Source organism: Hemitrygon akajei, chromosome 12 (genome assembly GCF_048418815.1).
Source record: "Hemitrygon akajei chromosome 12, sHemAka1.3, whole genome shotgun sequence".
Classification (NCBI taxonomy): Eukaryota; Metazoa; Chordata; class Chondrichthyes; order Myliobatiformes; family Dasyatidae; genus Hemitrygon; species Hemitrygon akajei.
In genome coordinates this window covers 67,799,344-67,825,275 of record NC_133135.1, presented here as the reverse complement: position 1 = coordinate 67,825,275, position 25,932 = coordinate 67,799,344, and the positions used below count along the sequence as shown (strand labels likewise).

The window sequence follows — 25,932 nt, the reverse complement described above, 5'->3', positions numbered from 1 at the left end:
CTGTCCCGGAGTGTTTTTTCAGTCCTTCAAATCATACGCAACTGAATGGAAAACTACTGCACATCACGTGCATGTAAACCGGTTTTGTTCAATCTCAGAGTTTTGCGTTACTTCTATTCACCCCAACGAGCCTTGAAAAGAAGGAAAAACGATTTTACCGCGTAAAAGTGGGTATAAATAATTGGCGACGATGTAAGTAGTATTCTGGTGGTTTGACTGCCTCTCCACATGTTACATTTTCACCTGAAGCACATGCTTTGCGTTACATGCGCTCCTGATCATGTGAGTTGCAGGTTTTACAACATTGATTTAAAACCGAATAATTAGATTCCGGTTTTGTACAGATCTACAGTTAACTCTGTACGAACCTAACATCTTTTCAGTGCCTGAGGGCATGGCGGGAGGAATGAGGTGGTGGAGCGAGCGATTGAGTTTGTTAAAGCAGTACTATTACATTATTAAATGGGCTACAAAACACCGCCCTTTAAGAGAAGAAAACAATCAGAAAGAAATAATCCAGAAAGTTTACCCAATGAATGCGATAGATAAAGAACAGTATTTATTTTCGGTGTGGACTTTATACCGAATGCTTTATTCCGTCCCAGGTTTTTACAACAGCCATCGTGTGGGGGGATGCTGTCCTAGCCCGGAATAGCGTAAGGGGAGGGAGAGGGGGTTTAGAAACTCCTGGACACGCTGTTTCTAGGCTCCCCCCTGTCGATGTATCTCAACAGCCAATCAGTGTAGTCCGTCTCAGTAACCAAACTGGCCAGTCACTCCACCGGGAAACACCCGCCCACTCACCTGAGTTTGATTGGTGGAGGGGAGAGTCCTTCTCGAGTGATTGACGTACAAAGGCTTGTAACAATTGGTCAAATATAGTGATTGACGTCCAGATTCGGCTTCTGATTGATTGATCTCTTTGTCACTCTAGCGCAGAAGGCGGGGTCAAGGCCGCCCTTTCCGCTGCCGGGGCTGGGCTGCGTGCGCGGACGCGGCGATGGGGTCGCCCCGGGTTTGATGGTTTGACAGGTGCCCGACGCCAGGCAGCTCCTTCCCCAAAAAGCATGTTCGCTAAAAGCAAAGGTTCGGCGGTGCCCTCGGACGGGCAAGCTCGAGAAAAGTAAGTTTAATTTTTGTTATTCAGAATACACGGAATTTCTCAGCGTTTACAGGCTCCCCGGGGCCGGGCAGCGGCCGCTGCAAATCTCAGGGATTAAATTGCTTTTCATTATTATTATTATTACTATTATTATTTGTTTTTGACTTGCACGCTGTGCGTTTCCGCTTCTTTGAAGAAGCTGAATGAAACATTGTGTCCGGCGGGTCTGGTTGGGTGCAGCGTCGCTCGATGACAACCACCCCCCCTCCAGATCCTCACTTGCTCTCTCCCTCTTCTCCCTCTCGCTCCGCATTCCCGCTGTAATAAATAGATAGCCTTGTAACCGGCTCCTTTGTGTCTCCTTCGCCTGCAGGTTGGCTTTGTACGTGTACGAATATCTGCTTCATGTCGGGGCACAGAAATCTGCACAGACCTTCCTCTCAGAGGTAACTCAATGTCTCCATCACTCCGCTTTAGCCTTTGTTTCTCAGGCGGACAATCTCGCCTCCATTTTGAATTGTGTTAACCTTTTGCCATTTATTGTGGCTACAAAACAAAAAAAAATTCTATTCATCTGTCTAGTTTTGAATGCTGTCTTCCCCCGACAACAACCCCTCTCCCCGTTTTCCTTCTGGACTTATTCTGAGTTTTTTTTTGCTTTTGGTTTACAGATACGATGGGAGAAAAATATTACATTAGGAGAACCTCCTGGGTTTTTACACTCCTGGTGGTGGTAAGTAGATAATTTTGAGTGTCCCACATTGTTCCCAGTCATAAGTATATTTTGTGATACCTTAATTCTGTGGCTTCTGTTGTAACTTTTAGGCAACATTATAACAAACGTTACTGATAAATTGGTATCAACACAAAGGGTTATAGTAGCAACAGGCATCCCTTGCTAAAATGTAAGTTTGGGATCTGGTTAAATATTAAATTGTTTATAGTTTATCGGTTTTAAATCGTACTGTGCAGGGTTTGTTTGCAATTTGTAGCACGTAGCTCTGTTTAGTTATTGAAATGTGTAAATTCTTGTCAATTTCTGTGATTAAAAATTTCATGTGTGTAGCTGCTTTTACTGCGTATTGTTTATAAACTGTTGTGTTGTTTTCAAGACTTCAGGGCACTGTGCTTGTATGGGTTTAATTTTCTCTTAACCCTGTGTTAGTCAATTTTGTTAAGGAGAATGGAAGTAAAATGCTGTGTTTAGGTGGGTTATTAGAATAGTTTCAGTGGTTATTGAGACCTTGGAAGATGCATGAGGCATGCGGGAAACAGGATGTTTGGGGGGTGGTGGACGAGGGAGGAAGTACCTTTTTGATTTTTCTCCCTTCTAAAGAACATGTTGCCTGTTGCTGAGGTGTAATTCCACAGATGTTAGCAGTTGTCTGTGACACCTCATCCACGTAGCTAGCCATTCTTGTTAACTGAGATGCCCATTAGAATTGAGGATCCTGGATGTGTTGCCCGCATTATTTCGTGTGTTCATATCCATGAAAGTTACCATGTCGAATGGAAGCAATACTTATGAACTGCCTTTGTTTACACACCAACACCACCTCTGTACAGACTGGTGAAGCAGATCTGCTTTTCATGGCTCCTGGTGGCTTTCGAGGTGTTAGTTTTGCTTGTTGGGTCTTCAGCATCAGGCTTATTATCACTGATACATGTCATGGAATTTGTTGTTTTGTGGCAGCAAAGCAGTGCAAGACATTAAAATTACTAAGTTACAGTTGCCAAAGAGGAGTAATGAGGCGGTGTGGATGGTCTTTTCAGAAATCTATTGGTGGAGCAGAACAACATCTCCACGATCCCCCTCAGCACGGGTGCACCACGAGGCTGTGTGCTTAGCCCCCTGCTCTACTCGCTTTACACTTATGACTGTGAGGCTAAGCACAGCTCCAATGCCATATTTAAGTTTGCCACTAACACCGCTATCATTGGCCAAATCAAAGGTGGTGACGAATCGTCATATAGGAGAGATTGAAAATCCTGGTTGAGTGGTGCCACCATAACAGCCTCTCACTCAGTGTTAGCAAGACCAAGGAGATCATTATTGACTTGAGGGGAAGGAAGCTGATGGTCCATGAGCCTGCCCTCACTGGGGCTCAGGGGGTCAGCAACTTAAAATTCCTCTGTATTATCATTTCAGAGGATATGTCCTGGGCCCAGCATGTGAATGCTATTACGGACAAAACATAGCAGTGCCTCTGCTTTCTTAGAAGTTTGAGAAGATTTGGTATGTCATCTAAAACTTTGGCAAACTACTTTAGATGTGTGGTGGAAATTATATTGACTGATTGCATCACAACCTGGTATGGAAACACCAATGCTCTTTTACAGAAAAGCCCACAGAAAAATAGTGGACATGGCCCATCTGTTAGGGGTAAAGCCGTCCCACCATTAGCACAGCTACACAGCGAGTTATTGCAAGAAAAGCCGCATCCATCACGAAGGACCCCCATCATCCAGGCATGCGCTCTTAGTGCTTGCTGCCATCAGGAAGAAGGTACAGGAGCCTCAGGTCCCACACCAACAGGTTCAGGAACAGCTATTACCCCTCAACCATCAGGCTCTTGAACCAGAGGGGATGACTTCACTTGCCCCATCATTGAAATGTTCCCACAGTCTGTGGACTGACTTTCAAGGAGTATTCATCTCATGTTCTTGATATTTATTGCTTATTTATTTACTGCTTGTTCTTTCAGTTTTTGTGGTTCCATATTCTTTGCACGTTGTCCGTCCTGTTGGGTCAGGTTTTTCATTGATTGTACTGTGTTTCTTGTACTGTGATTGCCCATGAGATTGCCCAGGGTTGTATATGGTGACAAATTTGTACTTTGATAGATTTACTTTGAGAAACTGCTCCTAGAATGTGACTGGATTTTGAGGGCTGGCCTCTATATTGAGGGCAGTGGAATGAGCAAGAAGTATTGATTTTTTTTTTTGGCAGTGTTTATTGTTAGAAACCTCCATTTGAAGTTAATTAGGAGTTCCGTGGCAGGAATAGGAGAGGTGTCTGTACAAGGGAATGTGCATATTGTCTTTTGAATATATGGATCTTTGAAGTGGAGTAATTTGGTTGAATGTGACTGTAATAGCAGAATGTGTAAATTGCCATAACATTAGTGTCAAACATTTACTGGTTCATGTACTGCTGTATGTAAACATACAAACTTTGGGTGGGCCTAGTCAGCCCATGAGTCAGTTTGGTTTTATCTCCATTCACTGCAGGCACATCTTCCAGTCTGATTGGGAAGTATAATCTTTTTGCTTGTTGCCTCCATGTAATGCCAGTGCTCATGAATATGTTGGAATTGAAAATTAGAATCTATTTCTTAGGTGTGATTTTTTTTCAGGTATTTAATGTTGTGCAGTGTGAGTTTAAATGCTTAATCATTTCCTTTGTCAATTATGTTAAATATGATCCTTGAAATGTTGATACTGGAACAGTTGTTATTCTGTAATATAGGAAAATGCAATGTTTGATCTCATTTGACTTAATTGTTCAGGGGAGTGTGTGGTATAAGTATTTCCCATCCCGTTCTATGTACTCAGCAAGATATTTCTCATTTAAGTTAATAAATCCAAGATCACCAATGGGACAAAGTTTATGATTTGGTGGCTGCATACTTTCTCGTTCATCTTCAGTGGCAGTGAGGAAGTGTATTTTCTAACTTTGCTATTGATTAGTTAATTTCTGGCTTGAAAAGTTTTATTGACTTGTGATTCTGCAGTTGTGTGAGCAGACACCGAATGCTTTGAACTAATGGTTTCTGGATAGAAGTCTTAAAAATTCTTTTGACTTCATTTTGTCTGAAAAGCTGTCTTCTATGTAACCAAGAATAGTAATGCATTTTATTTGTATCCTAATGGTTTTGGTAAAGAAGCTTGCTTTTTGGTTTTAATTCGGTCATTGCCAGCCACCTACTAATGCAAATGTGACAGTGTTGCAGGACATACGTGTTCATTCTGAAACACTGCCCCTACTATGCTTGTGATGTTGTTATGGTGAGCAGTTGAGTGAAAATGGTAGAAGTGCAAGGCTTGGCAGTAAGTTGTCCAAAAGAACAGTGTTTAATGTAGTTGTGAGAGCTGTTATGAGGTTTGATTCTTACTGATCACAAAAACATTTGGGTTCAGTCAGGGTCACTGCTGATCTCTGCTTGGGTGCTACCAATAACCTTGGTGACCCTCAGGCTAGGGAGGTTAAGAACTAACTAGAGGTACTGATTGCTGCTGTTGACTATTTGAAGGGTGTGTTGTGTTTGTATGTTTGTCTTTTTAATGCAGTTATTTGGTCACCTGTTGTAAAATTTCCTTGTATGCCACAGTGTGAAGTGCCTTGAGAGAGTTTGGAATCTTAAGAGTGCAATTTGTAATGGTGAATGAGGGGTGATATTATTACTGTCAATGAGATACTCAACTGGAATAGAAAGTTTATCTTTGCACTACAGACATGAATATGAAGTTGCAAAAAGCGTGTTCTGGCTAAACTTCAAGAACTGTAGCTGATACTTGGAGTGGTTTCCCAACTTTGATGCAAAAGATAGTTTTTCAAGTTGGAGGCAGAGAGGAGATTTTGTGGATTAAACTAAAAGCAACAAATACATCTCTATTTATCTGAGAGTTTGGAAAGGGCTTGAGAATCCTGGGGGAGGAAGCCATGGTTTATAACTCTTGATAGGCTGCTGGTCTTTGCAACAACATACCTTGATGGGAATTGTGGCGTTTGTGAGAATTTGGAGTTGAATGTGAGATGAGTGATGGGGTAGACATGTTAGGCTCATCATGATGTTTAACTTAAGAATGGTGTAAGTGGTCCTGTTGAAAATAAGGCAGGATTTCATTTTGAGGACTGTGAAGTGGATGTAATAGAAGCTGGAGAGATGTTAGTAGAACACTAATGATATGAAATAATGATAGACTAGTTTGCAAATTTATAGGTTCAGTCAGGTAAATGTTTTAGTAAAGCAGCACCTGTGAGTACAGGCCCAGGTTGGAACCAGGTTGGGAATTGTGAACGCGCATTACACAGATGTGAATGGAACCAGGGGAATTGTGAACGCGCATTACACAGACGCGAATGGAACCAGGGGAATTGTGAGCGCGCATTACACAGACGTGAATGGAACTGATAGAAACTTTAAAATAGACAAAGAAAATGGTTTGGAATTATAGCTGTTTCCTCACTGTTGGTATTTGCAGTAAAGTGCCTGAGCACTAATTTATTGATTGTTACTCAGCATAAATAACAGACTTTTTTTTTGGTCTTTATATTTTGTAAGAAAAGTAGAAATTGAGTTGAATATGAATTTGTTGCTTTTTAATTCTGTGAATTCATTAAGCTCTTGAATTGTAACTAATCTTGGAGATTTGATACCCGTCTGCTCTTTTATCGTTATTTATTTGAGTGCAGTGTTTTAGAATGAGTGAAATTGTTAACTATCTTTTTCTTTTTTTTTCTATTAGTGTATTTTGGGACCTTTACTGTGCAGCTCCTGAAAGGCGAGACACTTGTGAACATTCGAGTGAAGCAAAAGCCTTTCATGATTATGTGAGTTAATTAAAAGTTCTTCTGGATAATTTTTTTGGTACACAATCTTGGTTGTCAACTTCTGTGTTCCTTTATGGAGTAGTGTGTGTTGATGCTTGTGCATAGATTCTCAACTTTCTGGGAGGAGAAACTTTGTCAAAATAAATCTGTATGAATTACAGTTTCTGTGATTTTTTTAAAAAGCTGTTTGTTAGAAAGAATGAAAATAGTTGTATTTTTCTGGTCTTTATAATCTGGGTTAACTTGCAAGAGAATCAGTTTGGGTGGATTTGCAGCCAGCCTTGCTTTAAAACAGGAAACAAGTGCAAGTAGATCATTGTCTTAAAGAAGTGGCATTAAGTCTGTTTACATGGTTCCTTGTAGATTTCTATTAAAGTAAATAATTTCTGTTTTAAGGACATTAGAAATCTTGAATTTGTAATTTTGTGTGAAAAGTGAAAGGTGGTCTTCATATAAACAGAACCATTTGCCTTTGGTCACTGAACTTTCAGCATACTGGTACATATAATTATCTTCAGCAGGTGTCTGGGGGACATTTAATGCAGTGAGAGTCCAAGATCAATCTGCTTTGAATCTGAGCCTTCAGAATTGTAGATTGTTGTGCATGATTTAAGAACACTGTTAGAAATGTGTTTAAGACCAAATGCAAGTCTTTTTTTTTGCAGAAAATTAATTATTTTAAAAATAGATTTGACTGGTGGAAAAATAATCTTAGTTAACTGCTAAGATTTCATTAAGAATTTTATGTACTGAGTAAGACTTGTGTTGGGGGATTTTTCTCGTGGTGAGTGGCAGTTGTCATGATGAGTTTGACTAGTTGTTGACACATGCTTTGAATTAACACTTGGGCACTGGGGGTGTCATGATTAAGTATGCTGATGATGGCGAATGATATTATAAACCCTCAAGTATAAAATGTTTGCCAGAAGAACAAGCAGCCTCTTTGTAGGAATATTGTGGAAAATGGTATGTTGGTATGGTTCTTCAAGAATGTGTTTGTATTTGTGCTTTTATTTTAAAAAAGAGAATTTTGACTGTTAAAATTTAGTTTTAAAATACAAAAGAACCCATGTAAAGCTCTAAATGTGTGGGGATACTTGCTAACAGATGTTTCACGGCGCTCTTTAGTACAACTTTTGCTCTGGCACTGTAATCATGTCTGTTGGTATGTCACTGGTTTTCTGTCATTTACTTTCTAATTGGATGTGAGGTTAGAATGCTTTTGCAAGAGCTGTACCTTTCCAGCAAGACTGTGCTAGAGACTAGAAAATTTATAACCCTGGCATTGGGTTTCATGTGTTGGCCAGGTGACAACAACCTGTTTGAGTAGCTGCACTGCAGGTGGAACGGAGTGGTTGAAGCCAGGCTAAAGTGACCAGGTGAATAACAATAGTTTACCAAACTTACAGGACAAGATGTTGAAGGGTGCATGCTGTATAATCTTCAACGATGTTAAGAAAAATACATAAGTGACATTGCAAATTGTACACTTTTCTGTCGTAACCTGTTCAAACTCTTTGAGTAAAAAAAAACCATTTCTCATGGTTTACTACTAAGAACTTGCATGGAAGATGACTGTAGGACTGTATATTTAGAGCTTTCATTGAAGTTAACTCGGTAGATCTCAACATTTTAACATAAATTAAACTGGTTCCATAATTTATAATTAATTCATGAAAGATATCATGGAAACAACTTTATCTAACATAAGAGCATCTGAGGTGTCTGATTTGAGCAAATGTTGACGATTACAGTCAGAGTCTCAATTTTGAAAAGACTCTAGGCTCAAAAGAATCTTGTCTGATTCTTGACAGCTCGCTAAGTGCTGCCTCTTGGTTCACAACTGCTTGATGTCAGCTGAACTCCTTTTGGTGACTTTGCGGATCTTAAACAAGATGGGTGGGTTTGGATACTTTTTAGAAATGTAGAAAACCTCCAGCACAATACAGGCCCTTCGACCCACAAAACTGAGTCGGATGTGTCCTTACTTTAGAAATTACCTAGGGTTACCCATAGCCCTCTATTTTTCTAAGCTCCATGTACCTATCCAGGAATCTCTTAAAAGACCCGATCGTATCCACCTCCACCACTGTCACTGGCAGCCTGTTCCACGCCCTCACCACTCTCTGCATAAACAACTTACCCCGACATCTCCTCTGTACTTACTTCCAAGCACTTTAAAACTGTGCCCTCTCGTGTTAGCCATTTCAGCCCTGGGGAAAAAGCCTCTGACTATCCACACGATCAGTGACTCTCATCATCTTATACACCTCTATCAGGTCACCTCTCATCCTCCATTGCTCCAAAGTAAAAAAGCCAAGTTCACTCAACCTATTCTCTAAGTCGTGCTTTGAAATCCAGGAAACCTCCTTGTAAATCTCCTCTGCACCCTTTCTATGGTTTCCACATCCTTCCTGTAGTGAGGCGACCAGAACTGAGCACAGTGCTCCAAGTGGGGTTTGACCAGGGTTCCATATAGCTGCAGCATTACCTCTCGGCTCCTAAACTCAATCCCACGATTGATGAAGGCCAATGCAGCATATGCCTTCTTAACCTCACAGTCAACCAGCGTAGCAGCTTTGAGTGTCCTGTGGACTTGGACCCCAAGATCCCTCTGATCCTCCACACTGCCAAGAGTCTTACCATTAATACTATATTTTGCCATCATATTTGACCTACCAAAATGAGCCCCCTCACACTTATCTGGGTTGAAGTCCATCTGCCACTTCTCAGCCCAGTTTTGCATCCTATCAATGTCTTCTTGTAACCTCTGACAGCCCTCCACACTATCCACAGCACCTGCAACCTTTGTGTCATCAACAAACTTACTTAACCCATCCCTCCACTTCCTCATCCAGGTCATTTATGGCAATATTTGTTTAGAATGCATTTTTAGAAAATGGCTGAACCTTCTGATCCTCATCAGTCTCCTCTGATGTGCACATAGCTAATGGGTACAGGAAATGTAGAAAACCCATATAGGCTGGGACTGCTCTGTTATAAGTGGACAAAAAGTGAGGCTATTTAGTATTCTGTAAATTGCCTCCATTCAAAGTTGAACTTGCAGGTAAAACAAACATGGTTACAATTTGAAGATGCTCAGTTCAGAGTTTTCCTGATGTTTAAGTTTCTAATATAATCAGTGTTTATGCTGTGATGCACAAAGTCTTACTGGGTTTAGGTGTGATCTGCGATGCATCTGATAACTACTCTTGATTGAGGTGGTAGCTAATATGTTGGTTGTCCATTGCATTTTTGGAACTTAAATCAGTTCCTGATCTCATGATTCCTGCTGGAATTTGACCTTTTGCTGAGAGCAGTCATAAGCTTGACTAAGATAGTAACACACTGATATGGTACCTGTAGCTGGTGGCATTCCATGAACTTCAGGATGTTTAGTTAATCAGTTCTTTAGCCTGTGATTTTTATTTTGCAGTAGGAAAATCAGATGACATCCTTGTCCATGTGGATTCTTAGAATCTATTTCTAATGAAAGTCAGTGGCAAACCTGACTTTGGTGTGGAAATGATGAGTGAATGACATAGAAAAAATGCTGCCTTCTAATGAGTGTTAATAGATTATAGCAAAATTGTAATTAATATGAGAAGCATTGCAGTTCCAGAAATGCCGAGGTAGGTAAACTCAAAGAATGTAGAAACTTGTTTTTCTATGTCCATTTGGGCAAATTGCACTGTAGAATATCAACTTCTGCAGTTGAATAGTTCAAAATCTATGTTTGCTATGAAAACAGTTGTGATTGCTGGGTTTGTGCATTTAGACCTCAAAATGTCTCCATCCTTGCTGTTAAAATTAGGTTGCGTTAATAGATGTCACAAGTAGAACCAACGAATGCCTTTGTGTGAATTTTCAGTGGGTTATACACATTCTCAAGCCTTCACTTGGATCCAAGTTCAGTTTTAGCTAAAAGTGTCCTAATCAACAGTGGTCAACATCTTAACAAAATGCTATCTCTTGAGTTTGTCGGTGGATGTTTGGCTGAGGGGTAGTAACACAGACTCATAACTTTAAGAATGTTGTCCAGCAGGGTTTGTTTGGTAATGGTTAGGCATAAGAACTTGTCCTGGTTTTGTTTCTGTTTCCTGCCTAGGATCATTAAATCAGTTATTCCAATTGTTGCAGAAATTGCCTGATTGGGATTTGAATTTGAGGACTTCTAGTAGCAGTACTTTACAGGATGATGTGCTTTACTTAATAAGAATCAGGATATGTGGTTAGCTGTAGTTTATTGCTGCTTTGTCATGTCATTACAGTTGTATGCACTTGTCCGTGGTTTAGAAAGAGATAGCTATTTGTGATGTATGCAATGTCACTTTCCTGAATAACTGCTATGGACAACTAGTAGTTGAGGTTGGGTTATAATTGTTTAATTAGCACATGTTAAGCCCTGCTGTCTGAGCTTAGGTATAGATACATTACTGGATATATTGTTAAAATCTGATGAGATGGCAATTCTCTGTAGCTTTTGCAAAGTTGGAACAACTATAGCTGAGCTTGGCAGTTGCCTAGATGCATTCATTTTGCAAGAGGTTGAGGTGAACAACAGGACTCTTGTTGTCATCATCAGCTCGTAAGTTGCTCATGTCCCTGCTGAAGTTGGCCAAATCAGGATAAAGTGGCTTTCTGCTCCTCCTGTAGAGTTCCACAGTCAACGCTGCAATGTACCGTTTAAGGACCTTGTTCATCTTTGAGCTTTCTGTACGAATGTTGCTGTAATTGTGGGTGCAACTTGGTGTAGAACATAGTGTAACTTAGACCACCCAAACCATTGCTTGTTAGAATGGAAAGGTTGAATTTCTGAGGCGTGAGCTTCAATTTGAGGAAGAATTTTGTTCAATGCTGATGACTTGAAATAAGTCAGTTAGCCACTGTGGTTTAGAATTGCAGTAGGTTTTAGCTGGACTGGCATTGAGATGTGATGGGTAACTGCCAAGTGAGCTTTACATTGTTTTGAATTTTTGGATGCAGTTAAATAAAAAATTCTTCGTAAACAAGTGAAAATGATGGCCTAGTTCGCTTTACGCCACTTCGCTTTTACAAAAGACCTACATTAGTACCTGTTTTCGCTAACCAGAAGAAATCTGAAGAGGATTTTCGCTTTTACGAAAAGAGAAAATAGCGTTCAGCGTTTGTTTTGCTCTCAGCAAAACAAACACTCAGCATCAAGCCACCATAGCTTTGAATTGCGTGAGATTTTCGCTACAATTGACAGTGCTGCAATGATTGCAGAAAAGTATGACTTTAATTTTAAAAGGGCACGTAGATTTAGGGCAGGTTTGCAGGATGTTTTGAGTGCTTACAAAGAACTGTATGATAGAAAAATGCGTGAAACTTCCAGTGTGCTGGCTGTCTTCCCGATTCTGCTAAGTGAAATTACACTGTAATACGTTATTTCTACTTCATGTAGGCTGTGTATTTCTGCTTTTACAGTATGTTAGTGTTATTTTAGGTTTTATGTGTTATTTGGTATGATTTGGTAGGTTATTTTTTGTGTCTGGGAATGCTCAAAAATTTTCCCCATATAAATAAGTTAATGGTAATTGCTTCTTCGCTTTACGCCATTTCGGCTTAAGAAAGGTTTCATAGGAACTCTCTACTTTCGGATAGTGGGGAAAACATGTATCACCAAAATATTCTTCAAAGATGCTTAAAGTTTTCAGTATTTAGTATTTTAGTATTTTTTAATTTAAAAAATACCTTGCAAAATGCCAGAGGGAATTTTGATTAGAATATAAAATTAGTTGAGGTATTTGTGAGAACAAGCAATAGGAATCAATTCAAGCAGAAGTGTTTGAATCTGGGTCCTTGTATCTCAGAAGTTATTTCTGATCATTGCTCTATTCCACAAAGGACAGCAGCCCTATGGGCTAAGTGTGTTTCTCCCTTATTGTGTGCCTTAGCAGACATTATTGCCAGCCCATGGAAGGTAGTCTAGCTGATTTGATCCAACACCTTGTGTAGGTTCCTGTAATGACCACAGAAGTTCCTTTCCACTTGTGTTCTATTTTTTACTGAGAGTCATTTTTGTTATTTAATTATCACCCAGGCTGGGTTCAGCAAGTTTAGCCCCAATATGGAAATTATATGTGGGGTTTCTATTCAGCACTTCACAGATGGTGAAGTACATTAGAATGTTTTAATATGTCAGACCATGCTGTACAAATGCAGGACGTTATGACTCAGTCCAATGTGACATGCTCAGTGCTGGGTGAGCTTCAGAAGAAGTCAGTTTAAAAGATATGTAAATATGAGGAGAAGATTAGGGAAAATGTACAGAATTTACTGAATCTGTATGGAGGGGTGGGGAAAGCACTTCATTAGATCCTTGAGTCATAGGAGAAACTGGGAGTAAATATAGAGGAAGTTTAAGTTCCTTAGCTCAGGATTCTAAAGTAGTGTGCAGTCATGGTTGGATGTTTGTTAACTATCCAGGTTAATCTTACAAATGTATATCATTTAAAAAAAATTGAAAGCACTAACCAATGAAAATGTGAGTGCATTATAATTGGAAAGAAAAAGTGTTGTTAAAATGTTTAATCTTGGAGGGTGAAGAGAAATTCCTGCAGGTGTGTTCATGTTTGAATACTGAGTCTACATCTCTACTAGGGTTGCACTTGCCTGAAAAACCGGTCAAATCCCATATTTGATCATCAGTCTGTTTGCTGAAATCAACCTCAATATTTTAGGGAAAGTGGGTATCTTTAGACTTGAGTTGGGTATTGAACCAGATATTCTACTTCATATGGTCTTTGCTGGCTAATGCATGTGAGATCCACAATAAGACAATTGGAGTAGGCTGTTTGTCTGTGTGAGCCTGCCCTGTCAATTATGATGATAGCAGATCCTCTATCCTCAAACTATTTTCCTGCTTTACTCCTTTACCCTTAGATGCATTTTTTTTTTACATGTAGGTATCTATATACAGTCAGCCCTCCTTATCTGCAAATTCCGCATCCGTGAATTCAACCAACTGCGAATGGCGAAAACCCGGAAGTGCTCTTCCAGCACTTGTTGTTCGAGCATGTACAGACTTTTTTTTCTTGTCATTATTCCCTAAACAATGCAGTATAACAACTATTTTACACAGCATTTACATTGTATTAGGTATTATAAGTAATCTAGAGATGATTTAAAGTATACGGGAGGATGTGCGTGGGTTATCGTGGATCGGGATCGAAAAAAATCGGAAGTTCTCTTACTCAGTAAGTCAGAACAGGTACATCCAGTTCTATTTAGCGTCAGTTAGTCAAACGTTTGTCTTAGTATATAGTATATATTTTACCTTTCTATGCATATAAAACACTTAAGAACGTATGTTTCAGCGCCGGGCTCGGGAACTTCTTCCCAAGTTCGATCCAGTGACAGACCGCTATCAAATGTGCTCTCCACCGTGCCAGGTTGATGTGAGGATCAAAACCCCAAAACCCAATAATTAAACCACTGCGTTGCTTAGTAATAATTGTAGCTTTCAATTTCATCGGGACACAGCCTTTCTCACTTTATCCATTAAAATTGTTCCGATCGTTGACCGACTGTCGCCTAACGCTTTTCCAATGACCGATGGCGTTTCACCTCTTTCCGATCGCTTTATTATTTCCACTTTATTTTCAATTGCAATCGTGATTATTTTTGTGAACAGAAACACTGTGGATTCAGAGTTCTGCCGCTGGGTCCTAATGTCCACTGCACTGAGACAAGTTAGATAAGGTCTGGGGTTCCGCTGGGTCTGAAGATCCACTGCATTGAGACAGGTTGAATAAGGGACTTGAGCATCTGTGAATTTTGGTAACCGCGAGGGGTCCCGGAACTAATCCTTCGTGGATAAGGAGGGCTAACTGTATTGTCAGCTTATTGGCTTGGTCTCTGCTTCCTTCTGTGGTAGATGATTCTTCCTGTTCACTACACTTTGTAAGAGTAAATATCACCATTTTTGTCATAAATGTCTTAACACTATAACCTGAGAACATAACGACTAGCTCTAGACACTCCAACCAAGAAAACGTTATCCTTGCATGTAGTTTTAGATAGATAGATAGATAGATAGATACTTTATTCATCCCCATGGGGAAATTCAACTTTTTTTCCAATGTCCCATACACTTGTTGTAGCAAAACTAATTACATACAATACTTAACTCAGTAAAAAATATGATATGCATCTAAATCACTATCTCAAAAAGCATTAATAATAGCTTTTAAAAAGTTCTTAAGTCCTGGCGGTAGAATTGTAAAGCCTAATGGCATTGGGGAGTATTGACCTCTTCATCCTGTCTGAGGAGCATTGCATCGATAGTAACCTGTCGCTGAAACTGCTTCTCTGTCTCTGGATGGTGCTATGTAGAGGATGTTCAGAGTTATCCATAATTGACCGTAGCCTACTCAGCGCCCTTTGCTCAGCTACCAATGTTAAACTCTCCAGTACTTTGCCCACGACAGAGCCCGCCTTCCTTACCAGCTTATTAAGACGTGAGGCGTCCCTCTTCTTAATGCTTCCTCCCCAACACGCCACCACAAAGAAGAGGGCGCTCTCCACAACTGACCTATAGAACATCTTCAGCATCTCACTACAGACATTGAATGACGCCAACCTTCTTAGGAAGTACAGTCGACTCTGTGCCTTCCTGCACAAGGCATCTGTGTTGGCAGTCCAGTCTAGCTTCTCGTCTAACTGTACTCCCAGATACTTGTAGGTCTTAACCTGCTCCACACATTCTCCATTAATGATCACTGGGTCCATATGAGGCCTAGATCTCCTAAAGTCCACCACCATCTCCTTGGTCTTGGTGATATTGAGACGCAGGTAGTTTGAGTTGCACCATATCACAAAGTCCTGTATCAGTTTCCTATACTCCTCCTCCTGTCCATTCCTGACACACCCCACTATGGCCGTGTCATCAGCGAACTTCTGCACATGGCAGGACTCCGAGTTATATTGGAAGTCTGATGTGTACAGGGTGAACAGGACCGGAGAGAGTACGGTTCCCTGCGGCGCTCCTGTGCTGCTGACCACCGTGTCAGACCTACAGTCTCCCAACCGCACATACTGAGGTCTATCTGTCAAGTAGTCCACTATCCAATCCACCATGTGAGAGTCTACTCCCATCTCCGTTAGTTTGTGCCTTAAGATCTTGGGCTGGATGGTGTTAAAGGCACTAGAGAAATCAAGGAATGTAATCCTCACAGCACAACTGACCCCCTCTAGGTGAGAGAGTGATTTGTGCAGCAAATACGTGATAGCATCCTCCACTCCCACCTTCTCCTTATACGCAAACTGAAGAGGATCCTGGGCGTGCCTGGTTTGTGGCCTCAGATTCTGTATTATCAGCCGCTCCATGGTCTTCATAACGTGCGACGTCAAGGCAACAGGTCTGAAGTCATTCAACTCCTTTGGTTGTGGTTTCTTCGGTACCGGGACAATACAGGATGTTTTCCACTGTCTGGGTACTCTTCTCTGCTCCAGGCTCATGTTGAAGATGCGCTGTCAGAAGCCCTGTCAGAATTTTGTGGATCTCTGTATATGACAGTGCTGCTAGGTCATGAATCATTTCGTCTGTAACAAGTATAGGTTTTTGTAAGAGAGATCAATATTGTTCAATGCTCAAGATACAGTCTCACCAAGACTCTTTGTAATTGAGTAAGATATCCTTGTGCTTATATTCAAACACTCTTGCAATGAAGGCCAGTGTTTTGTTTCAGGCACTGGTCTACATCTTGATCTATCGCCACTTAACTAATGGGCTACTTTTGTTTTAACCTCTGAAGTGAATAACTTCATGTACATCTACACTATGCTGTGTTGTGTATTTGTCCACTTACTGTCTAAATTGCCTTGAAATTTCTTTGCATGACCTTCTTCAAAATTTTGAAAGGGATAGATAAGATAGAAGTAGGAAAGTTGTTTCCATTGGTAGGTGAGACTAGAACTAGGGGACATTGCCTCAAGCTTCAGGGGAGAAGATTTAGGATGGAGATGAAGAGAAACTGTTCTTCCCAGAGAGTGGTGAACCTGTGGAGTTCTCTGCCCAGTGAATATTTAAGAAACTGTTAGATAGGTTTTTAGATAGTAGGAGAATTAAGGGTTATGGGGAAAAGGCAGGGAGATGGATCTGAGTTTATGGACAGATCAGCCATGATATTGAATGGCGGGGCAGGCTCGATGGGCTGGATGGCCGACTCCTGCTCCTATTTCTTATGTTCTTATGTTCTTCATGATTCTCAGTGACAACTCTGGTGTCAATGATGGGATTAAAAATATTATTATCAGTTCCCACAGTCATTATATATTGAGAATTGATGAGGCAAAATTACTGATACCCACTACCTCAAGTTGTCATGTGCTATCCTAATAAAGACCCATTTATTCCGTGTTTTCTGCTCATCAACCAGTTTTCAGCCTATTATGTTATTCCTCCAATCTCATATCTTTTGGTTTCCCAGACTCACCTCTTGAGTTGGGGTGTTTCAGAGATCTTCTGAAAATTCAAAAACAGGTTATCTACTGGTTTTTTCTATAATACCACGATTACATCCTCAAATCTCAAGTAGATTTATCAAAAGGAGCATTTCCATTCATAAATTTCTGTAAACTTTGTCACATCTCATCCTAATCATCTAAGTATCTTACTAGCACATCCTTCGTCATAATCTCCCTCTCATTCTATGGTTTATAGGTTTTCTCTCTTCCTTGACCTCTAAATTATTTGCTACTCTCCACTGTAAGAACTGTTCCTTAACATGTAGAATTTGGAAAGTAATAACAAATGCATACATTATTTCTTTTGGCTTTCAATTTTTATTATTTTAAGGTTTGGATTATCCATCCTAGAAATTTCTCCAGAACAATTTTTATTGTTTCCTTTAATTCCTTTTCAATTGGACTCTTGGTTATCTGGCATTTCTGGGAAGTTGTGTCCACATCAGTGAAGCCAACTGAAGGATTTAATTTCTATACATTTTTTTTCCCTTAATATAAACTAAGGAGCTACATTTGTTGTCTTGACGAAGGGTCTTGGCCCAAAACGTCGACAGCGCTTCTCCCTGTAGATGCTGCCTGGCCTGCTGCATTCCACCAGCATTTTGTGTGTGTTGCTTGAATTTCCAACATCTGAAGATTTCCTCGTATTTGTTGTCATTACTTTTTTCCATTTAAGATGATTTCATGGTTCACTTTTATCTCTTTCCAAGTTTACTCTTGTACTCTCTTTTTAACGTTCTTAATCTTTGTCCATTTTCACTGAATTGTAAACTATTCCTAATTTTCTACTTTGACAACTTTATTTGACTTTTTTTGGGTCTAATACTACATTTTTATTCACTGTAGGACTATTTTCCTTTTCAGATGTAGAACTATTGTTGTTGCATTTGGTTCTTAAATGTCAGCTATTTCTTATCTACTATCATTTTTTAGTGAATCTTCCTCGGTGTATCATGGCCTAATCATTGGTACATTTGTTGGTTTGTGTAAAATTAAAGACACTAGTTTTAGATTGAATTATTTCACTTTCTAGCTTAAAAAATGCTATTTTTCTTAAAGGATGCGGCACAACACGATTATTGATTAAACCCCTTGCACAGTACACAAACTGGGATAGCTTGTTGGCTGTTCAGCTAGGAGTCTAGGACTAGGTTGTAGCTTTAGAATGAAGGATGCCCCTTTAGAACAGAGATGAGGAGGAATTTCTTTAGCCAGAAGGTGGTGAATCTGTGAAATTCATTTCCACAGATGGCTGTGGCAGCCATATTTAACGCAGATGCTGATGGCTTCTAGATTAGTGAGAGCATCAAAGGGTTATGGACAGAAGGCAGAAAATAGGATTGAGCATGAAAATAAATTGGCATAATTGAATAGTGGAGCAGACTTGATTGGCTGAATTGCCTTTTCCTGCTCCTATGTCTTTATTCATGATTAATTCTCTAATTTGCTGGTTTGTTGCCCCCTATGTTATTGGTTGGAGGCCAAGTGACAAATCCCATTCATGCTTACTGCCCATGTCATTTAGCTCTACCCAGATTGATTCTGCATCTTGATTTTTTTTTAAGTGAATATTCTTCATCATAACTTGGATTTGATGCTTTATTAACAATGCCTGTCAGCTCTTCTTTTCCTTGGTGTCCACTGAAATCAGGCATCCAAGTTACTGGGTCCAAGTACATTTTTAAGAGGTTTCAAAGGCTTTAATGATACAAAAATGAGGGATTAAAGGTTTACATAAAATCAACTGACAAGAAGACTTGTTTCTAAGCTAGATGGTTAAATGCTGTATCTTGGCAACAAAAAGTTAACTCTTCTGACTATTTTCAAAATTGACCCATGATAAACTCGGAGTGGTCAGTTGTGTAGGTGTTAAAGTGGGATAAAAACTACTAGGGTCAATAAGTGGAAGTAAGTATCAGTTTTTCCAGAGTTTGAAAGAAGCTTGGAAGTCCTTCTACAATGATCTCAATTGAATTTTGAGGTGTCATTCTGCTGAAATTGTGGATGGATTGATTCAGTTGTGTGATGGTTATGAAGTTCTTAGTGTTTTGAAAGGAAAATAGTTGAATAGTAGGCTGACTTGGAATAACCCAATTGGCATTTTAGTGCAGTTAATGTTGAAAATACTCATGATCTAAATTTTGGAATAATTAAATTTGCAGAATGATACTTTTATCTTCTCCCTCCTCTTTTTGCTACTTGGTCCTGACATTGCTCAGATTAGAAATTAAGTTTTGTGGCAACTCTGCCTTTGATTTCAAGGACATGAGGTGTGTCTCCTCGATATCCTGCAATGGTAGGTTAACTGTCATTTAAATACCCTCAGTGTGCAGATGAGGAAGGGAAGAAATGTTGGGGAAGAGGCATGGACATGGAATAAAAAGAGATTAGTGCAATTGGGCACATAATGGTTGGCATAGATTTGCTAGGATGTAAAGCATTTTTCCATGTTGTGTGACTTTGACATGAGTGATGGTAAAAATTGCACACGAGTCTTGTGTGAAGGACTACAGTTGTTCCTACATGGCTAATGTGGAGTTCATTTTTTTGAATTGGTGAGGTGATGGCTTCATGTGATTCAGCTGGATTTTCACTGTTCGGTTGAATGTGGGAAGGCCTCATGTTACCCCTGATGTACTCCTTCATTACTACACTGGTCATTCTTAATTTTAAAATGAAATCCAGTAGGCGGCCTGAATCCACAAGCTTGTAATCCAGAGTTTAGAATATAAAGCAGATGAAAATACAGAATTAACTGCAGATGCTAGAAATCTGAAATAATAAATTGCTGGAAAAACTCAGCAGGTCGGGCGGCATCTGTGGAAAGAGAAACTGTTAACAGTTCAGGCTGAAGACCCTTCATCAGAACTGAACTGCTGAATTTTCCCTGCATATTCTGTTGAAGCAGAATGCCAAGCAGATGTCCTATAACCAGTAATGGAGTGTGGGAAACGTGTGTATGGTTTGTGTCTGATTTAATCTGGCAAAATTTATTTTGCTTGAACCTTTTCCTCATTATTAAGATTATGGGCTTATAAAAGTTTTACTATTGAATTTTAAGGTTTTCCTCTTTTTTTTCTATCCCTAAATTTCTGAGAAGGGTCATCAGTGTCTGCACCGCTTCCAGATGCATCCCCAATGGGTGGCCATTCTTTGTCTCTGTCATCCCAGACGGTGTGTGTCAGCAGGCTTACTTACATGTGTAATATGTGGGAGGCAAATCCTGACCTCGGTTAACCTGACTTTGCTTGTGTGTATTTTCCAACATGGGTAGTGATTGAGAATGGGCACCCTTGCTGATGGTCTGAATTGAAATGTTAGATTAGAGGTGTTGAAGCCTCCTGCTGTGGTCCAACAGCCACTCTGATTAGATCAAATAGGGCAATTTGCAAAATAATAGATGGGCTAGAGCCCTCACTTGTTTTGAAACAATATTGACACATTCAAATGTACATGTCAAAAAGTATGTGTATTACTAAAGCTAAAAATGTGGAGACTGCACGTTCTTGCTTTAGTGTCAAAATCCATGAAAACCAGGTATTTGGTATAGGGTATGTCAATGTGATTGATTAGTTGGCAGAGGAAGTAGTAGTGTGGGATTTTTCATCTACTTGGTCTGTTCTTCTGAAATCTGTACTCACCTGGAGTTTCTCTGGAAGAAACATTGAATAGGAGACCTGATGGGAGAAAAAGAATGAAAGTAACGTGTCACAGAAAAGGATAATATACTTTATTAAAGTTGGTGCTCCAAAGCTGTATCTTAGTTGCAATGTTTAAGCTAATTGAATAGTTCACAAACAGATGGAGCATTTGACACAAGTGAGTAAAATTTAAAGAGCAGTGTGCAGTTCAATTCTGCTATATCATTTAAAAAAAGCTCATAGAACGCTTCATTTGAGAATTTTTATGGAGCTTATAAATCTGTTTCCTCCTTTCACCATAAAGTTCTATAAATGTAACTACTGGGATTTAATAGCGTTTGGCAGTGCCCGTAATTTTATTTTGTCCTGAATGCATTATGTTAACACCCCTCCTGGTTGGGTTGAAGCTCTGGTGTCCTGGTGGGTGGATCTTGAATTCATCCATTGGCATTTGGATATAAGGCTGCAAAGTGGAAGCTTGAGAATCTGATGCAGTATTTTCAGCCCTCCTCCTTCACAGATGTGGATTAGCTGTGTACCAGTGTGGAGGAGTAAGCTCGAAAATGATATTCAGGTTTATCAATTCATCCTCTCTTGATCTACCTAAATGATAGCTGTTGTTTCAGAGTAAATAAATTGTCAAAAAAATTCCTGGTTGTGGAAGTTGCAGTGAAATGCTTGCTGCATGTTAATTCTAGTTGTCATCCATTGTACAAAAATAGTAACAGAAAATTCAAATGATACATCAGGTTTTTGGTTTGGCGATTATACACAGTTTAAGTGAGTGGTCTTCTGAGTGTGCCATGTTCAATAGCATCAACTGATTGAAGAGACACTGGCCACAGCTTGATTTTTATTTTCCCGTTCACTGTCTCTCCTTCCAAGGCTGCCAGCGGTTTACGATTTTGCTAACAGGTCAGGAACAAGTCACTTCTCCATATGAACAACCTTCTCTACCACTGCTGCCACCATCCTGAGTTGAATGCATATTTGTTTTGAGTAGCAGTAGCAGAGCTGTGCATAGCTGTGGCATAGTGTGAGCTGCCTTTTGTTCGTAGAATGTTGCTCATTGTGACATGGCCACGTGTAATAGGGGCCCGTACTCAGATCCGTCTTTGTGTTAGTATGAGACAGCTATTGCTGGCTAAGTTGCACTTTGAGGTGTCTGACCTATGCTGGGGAGCTGGGTGGGATCAGGAGCCTGTTTTCTTTAGGGCAGAATGCCTAGTTACAGATTTGTAGTTTATGGTGGTGTTTGGGCCTCTGTCCAGATTCTTTCCACAGTCTGTTTCTGAAGGACAAAAGGAAGACAAAAGAGGGAGATTTGCAATTCGTATTGGAAGCTGCAGTATGACTTGCTTTGTGAACCACGAAAGAAAAAGCTCTAGTTATTTGGTCTCTTCTATTCAAATGGGGCATCTGTCCCTTGTGTGCTCTTGATGGAACATCGTAAACTCTATCTGTGCTTTCTGAAGTGGTGTTGTATCTGGATTTATTTGTTTTTTTTTGAGGTTAGGATGTTGGGGAGGATTGGCAAGCATGACCCTGCTGCAGATTACTGGATGTTCCAGCATTAAATTTTGCACAGTGGGGCGGGGGGGTTTACTGAAATTAACTAATTTACTGAAATTGTTTGTTTAAGTATTTGTAGAGAAAAGTGTGGCCTAGGTAAGAACCAGATGTAATTGAGCCTTTTTAAAAAAAAACTGGATGCTAAATAACCTGTCTTTGTATTGGGTTAAGTGCTGTACAGCCCAGTATTGAAGTTCAGATTCGTTTATTGGTAAAGTTTGCAATGTTCTCACTATTCTGATGTTTAATAATTCAGTGGTCTGTGTTTACTGCTGAAAACTGAATTTGGATTATCCAGGTGGAATCTAAACAACTGGCTGGAGACTGTTAACTATAGAAGGAATAGTGGCTGATCTCTTTTTTTTTGTCAAATGCGCATTTTGTTCAGAGGTCACTAGATGATGATTGGGAGGAGGAATTTTGGCTGATTTTACAGCTCCCCACCCTAAACCACAGAGGTCGGTTGGCACACCCCTGTTCTCTCCCCAGCTAAAATCAACTAATTTCTCGGACTGTTCGTTTAACTTACTCATCTGTATGTCTCTATTTCAAACTAAACACTTAATGAGATGGAGAAACTGGGCTTGTGGAAAACTAACAAACAAATTGTAACAATTCAAAGAATATTACTGTCTTTCAAAACAAGGGGTGAAATACAAATTATCCCATGCATATTGTAAAAAAAAATGTAGTTGCTTTAGAACTAATTAGTTCTCAGAACTGGAGCCTAATTTTAACACTCCTTTCTGACCCTGCCAGCCCCCAAAAAATTGTACCAAGTACCAAGGTGCCTAGTTTGTCATAAACATGAAGGCTCTTCTTCAGATCCAAACCAAGCTGTTCTCTAAGTAGCTAATTGCTGGCTGCGCCCACTGTTTACATGATTGAAGAATGTTTCTCCTTGGCTTTTTTTGGCAAGTAACTTCCTCTATCCGTTCGTTATGGAATTGATCTACAGCGACTTTGGTGTTATCAGGCATACTGTTGGCTGAAACTTCAATCCAAACTTTCTCACCTCAGTTAAGCACAGAAATAGTTCATTTGTTTTCCTTTCGTACCTGAATTATAACTTGGAAGGCAAGTCTCAAAATTTGAACATCATATATTGATGTGTGGCCAGTCATATTTATTAGCATTTTAACTATTTCCTGAATGATGGTGACAAAATTTTACCCGCATTCTGAGACATTTGTTTTCTTAATTAAAAAAAAGCACACCAAGCTAACCACTGTCCATCTTCTATTTTTTGTTATTATGTCTCAATCTTAAATCTACCAATTGCCCCTCTACTAAGCTCATGTTTAATGACCTTCTGACCAATTACTTGCCCCTTCTGCTGTCACTTTATCTTCAATGGAAACTTACAGTAACATGGCACCTCAAAAAGATAGGTTTAAGTCTTGTCTGAAAGGAGTTTAATGAGAGAGTACTAGTCCCTGTGGTCTCAGTTGCTAAAGAGACAGGTGCTGGTGGTGGGGCTGAAGCCTTATTTTATCCCTGCCCTGATGTGTTTCTTTGCTATTTACCCTCATCTTATTGCCAAGCTTGATTTTGTTTGAGTTCCACCATGTGTCTTAGCCCAATTCATTTTAAACATTCACAGCTTTTCTTATTGACTTTTATATTACCTGTTATGGTGAGTGATTACCTCCCTTTGAAAAATAGTTACTTGTGACCTTTCAGAATATTCATCCTCAACCCTTTGTTCTTCTGAACAAATGTCTCAGCTTGACTCCTCTGTGGTTCTAATAAAAAGTTACTGACTGGAAACATTAATTGCGTTTATCTGTCCATTGATGTTGCTTGACCTGCTGCATATTTCCAGCATTTTATACCTGTATTTCAGAAGTCCAGCATCTTTTTTTTAAGATTTAAGATTTTTTTTGATATGTTGCTTTCTCTATCCATGTGCATCTTTTCTGTTTAAGTTTCCTCCTGAGTTTTGTTGCAAATTCCATGATCTACTTTGGTGATCATACTGCATTTTCACTCCTTATCATGATTTGCACCTGTTGACCAAGTTGATTTCATTTTTACCCACCAGATTATAGCAAAGTAATCTTCAGTATTGGCTTTTTCTGGTTTCCATACTGTTGCCTGAAGGGTCTATCCTTCCACTCATTAATGACGTTCCATATGTTTCTCCTAAACAAGATCATGTGTAGACATGAAATTAGCTCCACTCCACTGCCTGTTCTTGATTATTCAGTACCAGATGAACAGCAATTTCCTGCAAGGGGACTTTGGAAATGCTGAAGCTTGTGGTTGCCCTTGTCACAAACTGTGACCTTCCAGTTCCATGTCTCCCTTCCTGGTTGTGGACAGATTCACATCTTGGAGGCTCTGCTTGAGCTGAGCTTGAAACTTAGTGCTTTCTTTGCAAGTTCCATTTCAGTATTACTGCTGATAATCTATTTCCATGAGACATAACTTTTTTTCCATTCATGAGCTTTATAGCATCTGCTCATAGCAAACTCTGCCTGTGTACTGACCATCTTCTGCAACATTCCTGATTTTTCTGATCAACATTGGTTCCTGACACCTTCAGTTTAAAATTCAGTTTGATGTGTTTAAATTGCTTTTCCATCTGTTTCTGTGGCCTCTCTTCTTCCAAGTCTGTTGCACACCTCTTCTACCATTGGTAGAAATGGCCTCAGTTGATGTAAGTGTTTTGGAATATTCTCCCTTAAATCCTTAACCTTGTTTCTTTAAGTAAACTCCAACCACAAAATCAAAGCAACCCTGAAAACCAAGGGTTCCTAAACCCGGGGTCCATGGACCCCTTGCTTAATGGTATTGGTCCATGACATAAGAAGTTGGGAACCCCTGCTCTATACCCTTTCATTAACTTGGTATCCAGTTATGGTTGGTTGTATCTCTAAATCATGTTTGTATTGTAAAATTGCAAGGATTAACTTTTGTACCACAAATGAAATGTACAGAGTAAATGCTTGTATATCTATATAAAGTACAATTTTCTTTCAAAGTCTCTGCAGTGGTGGGATGTTTCCATTGATATTACTGTGGGATTATCCATAAGGAATGCTGTGATTCTATGAATTTTGTTTTAAACAGATGTACAAAAATAACAAACAAGGGAAAGTCTATGTCCATCAAGCCTGTGCATTTCTGATAGTACAGTTTGGGCATGGCATGATCTCCCTCTGATAGCACCATCCTATGTCTTCTAAGTCATGCAATTAATAGCAATTTAGGCCAATCTAAAGGTGGTGTGGAGGGGAATTTGCTTTTTGCTGAATTAGTCATATAGCTGTTTCATTACAAAAATGTCTTGATGTTAATTTGTATGAACTTTTTTTCCCATCTCTCCTCTGGTAACCTGTAGTTTGCTGTTCAGGCCAGAATGGATTTTGAACTCTGAAGTTGCTAATGTGGTCCAGATCTGGAACTAGAAGACTCCTGGTTTACATTGATGTTAGTGTATGTGAATGGTTCTGGGCCTGTGCTCACTGGAGTTCAGAAGAATGAAGGGGGATATCATTGAAACCTATTGAAAGGCCAAAATATAGTGGATGTGGCACGGATGTTTCCTATAGTGGGTGAATCAGGGA

At 39.7% G+C, this 25,932-nt stretch overlaps 1 protein-coding gene across 6 annotated transcripts in view; it reads left to right on the top strand.

Annotated features, from left to right (window-relative positions):
* Positions 1–938: 938 nt before the first annotated feature.
* Positions 939–25,932, top strand: part of ssbp3a (single stranded DNA binding protein 3a) — a 167,688-nt gene continuing 142,694 nt past the window's right edge. For 2 of the 6 annotated variants that reach the window (XM_073063373.1, XM_073063369.1), the window contains exons 1-4: positions 939–1,123; positions 1,476–1,548; positions 1,774–1,835; positions 6,572–6,656. In XM_073063373.1, the coding sequence (XP_072919474.1) occupies positions 1,068–1,123; positions 1,476–1,548; positions 1,774–1,835; positions 6,572–6,656 (276 nt within the window). In that variant the 5' untranslated portion in view covers positions 939–1,067. The remainder of the gene's footprint in view (positions 1,124–1,475; positions 1,549–1,773; positions 1,836–6,571; positions 6,657–25,932) is intronic. The other 4 variants (XM_073063371.1, XM_073063372.1, XM_073063370.1 and 1 more) reach the window with 3 other exon arrangements.